This window comes from Rhincodon typus, chromosome 7 (genome assembly GCF_021869965.1).
Source record: "Rhincodon typus isolate 14 chromosome 7, sRhiTyp1.1, whole genome shotgun sequence".
Lineage (NCBI taxonomy): Eukaryota > Metazoa > Chordata > Chondrichthyes > Orectolobiformes > Rhincodontidae > Rhincodon > Rhincodon typus.
In genome coordinates this window covers 90808905-90818362 of record NC_063338.1, presented here as the reverse complement: position 1 = coordinate 90818362, position 9458 = coordinate 90808905, and the positions used below count along the sequence as shown (strand labels likewise).

At 41.0% G+C, this 9458-nt stretch overlaps 1 protein-coding gene across 1 annotated transcript in view; it reads right to left on the bottom strand.

Moving 5' to 3' along the window:
* Positions 1-3128: 3128 nt before the first annotated feature.
* The window catches only part of LOC125483519 (adenylate cyclase type 5-like), a 52914-nt gene continuing 46584 nt past the window's right edge, over positions 3129-9458 (bottom strand). The window contains exon 2 of the mRNA XM_048599201.1: positions 3129-3567. Coding sequence (XP_048455158.1) covers positions 3397-3567 — 171 coding nt within the window. The 3' untranslated portion in view covers positions 3129-3396. The remainder of the gene's footprint in view (positions 3568-9458) is intronic.

Genomic DNA, 9458 nt, shown 5'->3' with positions numbered 1-9458 from the left:
ATAGCATCCCAGTTTCCTGCAAATGAACACAGTATCATTGTATACCAGAAGAGAATATAACATCACTCTATATCAAGGAAGAATATAAAGTTCATCTACAGCAGGAGAAAATATAACTGAATACTGTACATAAGAGAATATAACATCACTGTTTAAGGAGTCAATACAGCATCACTGTTTTTCACAAGTGAATATAGCATCATTGTATAATAGGATAGAATGTAACATCATGCTACACCAGAAGACAAGAAAACATCACTCAACACCTGGAAATTGTATCACTCCTTATCAGAACAGAATATAACATCGATCTACAGGAAAGTGTATAAAACCTCTACATCAGGAGGGAAATAGCATCACCAGGAGTGAAGACAACATCATTCTATACCAGCAAACAATATGGCAACATTCTATACCAGGGAAGAATATAACATCACTCTGTACCAAGGGAGCATATAGGAAATAACTATTAAGCTTTTGAAGTCGCTGTAGTCCAGAGGACCAAACAGCTGTCTCGCACTACAGAGTGATCCCTGGTGGTGGGTATAACCATGGGTCATCATACCTCAGGCGAGGGGCAAGGTTGAGAAGGCAGGACCTTCATGATGACCTCAGTCAGTCCGGGAAGGTTACTAGGAGATAATATGGCTCACTGTAAACCAGAAAAGAATAAGATATCACTCTAAGAGGATGTATGACGTTATTGTGCCTTTATTAGAGATTTGTTATGTGCTGTTTCTCTTGCAGACAGGTGTTGCCACAGTGGTATCAGAATGTCTGTTTCAGAAGCAGTAGATCAAGAGCTTTGAGCTCCGAGTGTTTTTGTTTAGTTAGACAAAAGAAGCATGAGTGGGTGGAGTCAGGCTCACAGAGACCCAGAGTTTTAGTTTTGCTTTCAGTTGGGAATTGGAGTTGGCTACTGAAGCTGATAGATACAGTTGTCTCTCTCTGCTGCAGCAAAAAGCTTGAGTTCTCTCTCTGCTGCTAGATTGTTTCTTTCAATATTCCTTTCTTCTAGACTGGATAGGAAATAGTACATGAGGAAAATCTGTTATGTAGAATTTGCCTTTGCCAAGGGTATGTTTATGGGATGCTGCTATTTTGGAAGTGATGATGATTAGTAGTTAAATAATATTATTTTAAGTATTTCAATAGAGTCAAAGTTATGCCAATTCTTTTTTGTTTGTATTTTAGCTGTGTTGTAAGGATAAAGGGTGTTTTGCTTAAAGCCTTGTAGTGGACCAATCAAATCACATCTGGAAGGCAGCACCTTACACTTGCCTTTAAATAAAATAGCGAGGGATAGGCTATCTCCTTGATATATTTTGAGGGGCTTTGGTTTGGTCCATAATAGATACTGTTGTGCAGTAGCAGCATCTCTGCCTGTGAGCCAAAAGTTCCCAGTTCAAACCTTATCTGCCACAGACATGTATCACGACATGTCTGAACAGGAGAGAATATTATATCACCCTTTAATTGGTGAGAATATACTGGGACAGAAAATTACATTGTTGCATAACTTAGTGATTCTGAAAAAGTTAATGTTGAGGTTGTAATAGTTCCGCCATATTGATTATGTCAGTCTTTGAATGGAGGAACTTGTTTTTTATCTGAATAGATCAATTGTACTCTGCACAACCTCAGAGTATCTCGTAATTATTCCTGACTAGTATTGTAATCTCCACTCATTCTTATCATGCAAGAAGACGAAGGCAGGTACCTCTTCCGTGGAGACTTTCTGGCATTTTATCAGCTATCAACGATAATGAGACAGGCTCTAGACTCAGTAGAGATAAAGGAGTATTGGTGGCTGCAAACTGCCTGAAATACCCTATCCTAGTACCATACATTGGCAGCGATAGCAAATACCACAAATATCATAGAGATAAATAACTTCACTCCCTACCAGCAGAGTATTAAATCATTTTAATGCAGTAGAAAATATAGTTTGGGATATGGTAAGATAATGGTAACATATGTAATGTGGTAACAAAGTGTAGTAGTAATCCTGAAATGTGGAATGTTGCTCCACAGTTATCAGTTCAAATTGCACCATGGTCGTTGGAGACATTTAAAGTAATATTGAATATGAAATCTGGAATAAAGTACTAGTAACATTAATAATGATCTGAAAATGATCTTTCTTTTGCAAATTAAAAAAAATCACTCAGTAATTACCTTAAGGGAATAAGACATCTTCCACAGTTCCCTGTTCAGGCTCACATTTAACTCCAGTTCCACTCCAATGGGGTTGAGTTTGAAGTAGTCTGGGAAAGTATTCAGATGTAGGCTGCTTGTTACAAACTTGCTCAAGACCAATGAGGTGGTCAATAATGCTGGCCCTGCCAGTGATAGTCACTTTTCAAGGACCAATATTAGAGAAAAAGCTTTACACCAGGAGAGAATATAAGAACACTATATGGAAAGAATATAACATTACTTCACACTCAGAGAATGTAATGTCATTCTACACCACAGGAGCACACAACATTATTGTAAAATTGAGTGAACCATCCTGGTCAGATTCCTGTTGTTATTAATGGCAGTCTCTAACCTCTGCAATTCATCAAACTCACTGTATTCTACAAATCAATGGTTACCAAAACATCCCAGCTATTGAGTGGAAAACCTCAAAGCCATATTCCATCAATCGAACATACTTGGAGTCCCACTCAGCTTATAATGAGTCTTCTATCACCAACCTACTCACCAATCACCTGCACACTGACGCTCAGTTGAGGTTCTGACAGAGTGACTCCTCTCCAGTCTTCCTTTTGGTCAATGGTCAGTCATGGACAAATTATCTTAGTTCCAGCAAAGATGCAAGAGTGTCTCCTTGAGCACTTAACAGAGTGTGGCACCAAGTGACCCCAGCAAAACTAAAGACAATGGGAATCAAAAAGGATCTTTGCTGACACAGAGGAAGGTAGCTGTGATGGTTGGAGACCAGTTATCAGTCATGAGGCCATTGCTGTAGGAGTTTTTCAGGTGAGTGTCCAAGTCCCAAACATCTTCAGCTACTTCATTAGTGAACTCCTCAAGTCAGGGATGGAGATGTTCACTACTAATTCTGCAACATTCAATTCCATTCGCAATTCCTCAGGTGAAGCAGTCCATGTCCACTTGCAGTAAATCAGAACAACATGCAGGTTAGGGCTGTCAAATGGCAAATCATGTTTCTGCCTCCCAAGTACAAGGCAATGAACACCACCAAACTGAGAGACAAATCACCTCCCTTTGACATTCAAATCGTTGGTTTGCTTGCTATCAGCATTCTGAGTGCAAGGATGTCCACTGGTGACCAGGAGCTGAACTAGGTAAGCTCCATAACTACTGTGAGCCAGATCAGAGGTTGGGAATTCTGTAACTGACCTCCTGACACCCAGAGTCTGTCCATCATCTTGTAATAAATGTCAAGAGTAACATAATGTAATATTCTCCATTTCTCACAAGCCCAAAACAGGAACATGAGAATACTTTCCCCTTTGGGTCAATGGCAGTGGTGGCCGTGAGATTGATTTGTCCATTCTGGAACAATCGCAAGTATTCTGGAAGGGTTGGCAAATCCTATGTGGGAAAAGCACAAGATTAAGAGGCGATAGTTCTAAGCACAGGTCAGAGATATCAACAGGTTAATTAGTGATCTATCCCAGAAACAATACCTGTTCGGACAGAAGTATCCAAACATGCTCAGGGTCTTGTAGTGCAGTGGCAATGCCCCACCTCAGGGCCAGAAGATCTGAGTTCAAGTCTCACCTGTCCCAGGCTGTGTCAAAGCATGTTTGAAAAGATTGATTAAAATAACTCCAAAGGTGCTGATTTCATAGCCTGGCAATCAAATAGCTTGCGTTGATAAAGCACCTTTTAACACTTCTGACGAAGTCAAATGATTTTTGAAGTGTGACCATGGTGGAAAGCAGCAGCTAATTTCTGCTCAGAGCCAATTCTCTGAAATAATTAACAGATAATGGGTTTTAGTGTAAAATAGTGGCTCAGACACAGGAGGATTTCTCCCCTGTTCCTCTCCTAAAGTTTTGCATATTCTCCTGGGTATGCAAACAGTGTTTTAGTTTAGGTCTCAAAGCAACTCCTGTTAATATCAAGCCAGTTGGTGAGATAACTTTGAACAATTTCTCAATGTTACAACTCTCATCCAACCACATACCCGTCATCCCGTCTTCCATGCTTTGCCTCATTTATAGTTGTTTAAACACTGAGACATATTATGACAGTCCTCCAGGGCAGGTGGGACTTGAACCCACTGGTAGGGACACTACCACTTTGTGCCACAAGATCCTTTCCCCTATTTATGTGTGGATATTTTCTAATCAATCTGTTCAGCAATGCTACTACACATCTTTTGGGCAGGTGGGACTTGAACCCAGGTCTCCTGGCTCAGAGGCAGGGGCACTAACACTGCACCTTATTTATACACATGGACTATTTTAATGTCAACCTGTTCGGACACATGTGTTGGGCAGTCAGGATTTGAACCAAGGCTTTCTGACTCAGAGATAGGACACTACCGCTGCACAAGAACCCTCTTGTTTATGTCTGGACATTTTCGAATCAACGTGTTCAATGATGTTTTCACATTCATCTGGAGCAGATGGGACTGGCTCAGAGGCAGTGACATTACCACTGCACCACAAAAGTCCTCTATTTATATGTGCCTTTGTGTTGCTGGCCCTTCTACCACGGCAAAAAGTTTTTCCAGATTTCTGTGCTCAAACCTTATCAGTATATCGAACTCTTCTAGTTATTTTCCTAATCAACCTGTTCAGAAATGTTATCACACACCACTGGAGCAGATGGGACTTGAACCTGGCCCTTCGAGTTCACACCATCACTGCATCACAAGAGCCCTTTTATTTATATGTGGTCATTTTTTTCATCTGTTAACCACCACCAGTAAATCACCCAGCTTTTCAATTGAATGATTTACATGTAGAGCTCATTAAGTACAATGCAAACCACCAAAGGTAAGAAAAAGGTATAGAGAGAAGGAAGGGGGTAAATCAAAATGGAGTTGGTAGAGGAGATAAAGCACTCCACCCACTGTGGTGCCCAGCTCTCTCTAAAGGCATGGAGAGTATTGGTGGACACCATGTGTTTTCTCTCTAAGGAAACCCAGGCATGAACATAGCCGCAAAAGAGGGGCAGATAGTCAGCAGCTTTGACCCCTCCACAGCCTGCTGCCTGGACCTGTTAATAGCCAAATGGGCCTACCCCAGGAGCAGACCAAAGAGGAGGTCTTCTGACTTGTATCTTATTTATATGTGGAGATATTTTCCAATAAACCTTTTAAGAGATGATATACACACCTCTAGAGCATGGAGGAATTGAACCCACGCCTCCTGGCTGAGATAGCAACACAACCACTGTGCCTCAACAGCTGTTTTTTTTTTATTAAACCTATGTTGCTCAATAACCTGTTCAGAGATATTATTACACACCTCTGGAGCAGGTGGGACTTGAATGCAGGCCTCCTGGTCCAGGGATAATGACGCTACCACTGTTCCACAAGAGCCTATGCTTATTTATACGTGATCAAAGACAATCAACACCCACCACTTGTTTCTCTTAATGTTAACAGTGACATTAACAAGCCTTAACAATGTGATTAACAAGACATTAACGGATTCCCCTCTTTAAATTCAAAAGCCTCAAGAACAATCTTTCAAAAACTGATTGAAATGAAATAAAATGATCTTTTCATCTGTTTTCCAAATTATAACACAACTAAATAATGACAGATCAAATATTCCTCTTTCTTTTAACAAGTTTTATGAACAGTTACAAAGCAATTAAAGCAAAATATGCTATCCTTATTTTTATGACACATTATTCCATGTTCTTATGAAAACATAAGAAGTCCCTCTTTGATAGCATATAATAATTTCTTAAGGCAAGTATTTTGCTTTGCAGATATATTCCTAAGCAACTTGCTTAGAGATGTTACTATACACCTCTGGAACAGGTGAGACATGAACATAGGCATCCTGGCACATGGATATGGACACTACCACTGTACCACAGAAGCCAGCACCATTCTCTTTGTAATTGATAATTGATGACTGCTTTCATGTAGTTTGCAAGTCCATGGTTTCCAAGTGCTCCCTTCCTTGCCTAGTTATCATGGTCAACTCCAGTGTTGAAATTGCCAAGAATGACAATTTTGACCTCAGGAAGGGCAATCTGTGTATTCTGTCAGGCTGCCTTACTCCAATTAATAGGCCTCCCTCAGGGCTGCTATGCTGATGTCTAGTCTGGCCATTCATGGGTCCCCCGATCGAAACATGATTGGGCAACTGTTCTAACAAGAATCAAGCATTGTTCTCATATTCCAGCGGGTGAGTTTCAGAAATTTTCATCCTTTCCCACCGCTTGAAGTGTTGTTGACCAGGTAGTGGGGACTCACATATTTGTTTCAGTCATCCATTCCAGGCCCCTCTGACTCAGCAGCAAGAAGTATTGTCTTTCAGAAAGATTGCTCAGATTGCAATCAGCTGATCTTATCATCAAAATGTTCAGCGTCTTGAGCCACCTGCATGCAGGATTGGAACTGGGGCTCCCAGTGTCCTTACACCTACCGGTTTTGTCCCTTTCCTGACCTTACAGAACTTCATTGTGTTGCAGTTCAGTAGAGCTTTAAGGTAGAGTACAGTGTTGGTTGATTCTTAATTATACTCTGAAATGGCCGAGCAAAGTCATTCAGCTAAAAGGCATTTAGGAACATGCAATAAATGCCAGCCTTGCTAGCAACACCCACATTTCATGGAAGAATAAAGAACTAGCTAATCTTTTGTAGAGTTTTTCTGCAGTCTTTCTCTAATATTGTCACCAGAGCCAGGTCTATAACATACAGCAGTTAGTATAAGACCATAAGATATACCAGCAGAATTAGGCATTTGGCTTATGGAGTCCATCATTCAATCATGGCTGATATGTTTTTCAACCATATACTCCTGTCTTCTCCCTGTAACCTTTGGTCCCCTTACTAATCAATCTATCTATTGCATTTGGAATATTTTGGGCCTTACATCTAAGGAAGAATGTGTTTGTATTGGTGGGGGTCCAGAGGAGGTTTACAAGAATGATCCTGGGGATGAAGGACTTGTCATTTCAGGAGCAGTTGAAGACTCTGGGTCCGTACTCACTGAAATTTAGAAGGATGAAGGGGGATCTCATTGAAACTTATTGATTACTGACAAGCCTGGAGAGTGGACTTGGAGAATATGTTTCCATTAATAGGAGAGACTAGGACCTGAGGGCATAGCCTCAGACTGAAGGGATAACCCTTCATAACTTAGATGAGTGGGAATTCCTTCTGCCAGATGGTGGTGAATCTGTGGAACACATCGCTGCAGAAGGCTGTGGAGGCCAAGTCATTGAGAATATTTAAGAAAGAAATAGGTATATTCTTGATCACGGGTTACAGGGACAAGATAGGAGAATGGGCCAACTGGGCTAATTACGCCCCACATAATAGTGCAAAACCATCACTTTAAAGTCCCTTACAGTTCTGAAGAAGAGTCATATCATATTCAAAACGTTAATTCTGTTTCCATCTCCACAGATGCTGCCAAACCTGCTGAGTTTCTCCAGCACTTTCTGTTTTTATTGCAGGTTTTCAGCATGTATAATACTTGACTTTTATTGTGGCCTAACTTCCATTTTTCACTCTCCGTCCTCCACAATCCTTGCCACCCCCATTTTGATTAAAAAAATGTCTAACTCAGCCTTGAATAAACTCAATGACACAGCCTCTACTGCTTTCTGGGGAAGAGATCACAGTGGGCAAATGAGCCTCTGAGAGAAAATAATAATAATTTTTTCCCTGTCTTAAAAGGGAGACCTCTTATTCTTAAATAGCAACCCCTGGTTCTGGTCTGTTGCACAAGAGAAGGCATCTCCCAGTATCTACCCAATCTAGCCCCCTCAGGATCTAATACATTTCAATGTGATCGCCTCTCATTCTTCTAAACGCCAGTATGTATAGGCCATACTGTTCAATTGGAGCCATCAACCCTGGGCAGTTGTAACTATACCCATAATAGTAATCCATATACCGTCATGTTCAGTGCAGTTTGATTTCCCAAATAGTGTTGTTATATTTAAAAATTACCTTAAGATCAACATGCAGGCAGAAACATCCTTAATATTGAAATGAATGAGACATCTGCATTAGGAACGTTGCTAGATTGTCTACAAATTGTGATTAAAAAATCTAATTATCACATTGCTGACTGCCTCTGGTTCCCTGTTAAGCTGAAACATGGAAACAGCTCATGAATCAAAAAATGAGGTGATGATCTGGTGTAAAACTTGCCTGGGCAAGTAAATAAAGCCAAATTCACACAGTTTGTGTTATGAGGTTTCTTTAAAATTCATTCACGGGATGTGGGCATTGCTAGCTGGGGTGGCATTTACTGCCTATCCCTAAATCCCCGAAGAAGGAGGTGAGCAACCGTCTTGAACTGCTATAGTCCATATAGACTGGGAAACTCACAGTGATGTCAGACGAGGATAGCGGGGAGAAGGGGTCAGTTCCAAGAGTTTGACCTAGCAACTGTGAAGGAATGACCTATGTAAAATCAAGTGAGGAGTGTGATAGAATATTTCCCACTTGTCTAGATGAGGGCAGCTCCAACAACATTCAAAAAGCTTGACACTATCTACAACAAAGCAGCCCGCTTGATTGGCACCACATCCCAAACATTCATTGTCTGCACCACTGAAGCTCAATAGCACTGGTGTGCACCATCTACAAGATCCATTGCAGAAATTTGCCAAAGACACTTAGACAAGTCCTTCCAAAGCCACAATCACTACCTATCAGATGGACAAGGACAGTTCCCTTCCAAGCCACTCACCATCCTGACTTGGAAGTATATCACTCGTTCCTTCAGTCCTGGATCAAACTCGTGGAACTCTGTCCTTAATGGCAATGTGGGACTACCTATAGCACATGAACTGCAGTGGTTCAAGAAGGTAGCTTACCACCACCTTCTCAAGGGCAACTAGGGATGGGCAATAAATGCTGGCTGAGCCAGCAATGTCCACTTCCCACAAGCAAATGAAAGAATAATAGTTTCCAAGTTAGGATGGTGTGTGGTTTGGAGTTGTACTTGCAGGTGGTGGTGTTCCCATGTATCTGCTGCCTTTGTCCGTTAGATAAAGGAGCTTGGCGAAAGGTTCTGTTGAATGAACCTTGGTGAGTTGTAATCACAACTAAATTTGTCCTCATTTTGAAGACCTTTGGGGGATTATAATCAGATGACAGTCAGCCTGTTAAAGATCCTCTCTCTTTCTCCTCCATCCAGTTCTTTAATTTGAGTCCTCTGATACTGAGATTAGAATTTACTTTCTCCCTATCATAACCCCACCATGAATTTGAACACAAAGTAAAAACCAAAAGAACTGCGGATGCTGTAAATCAGGAACAAAAACAAAGT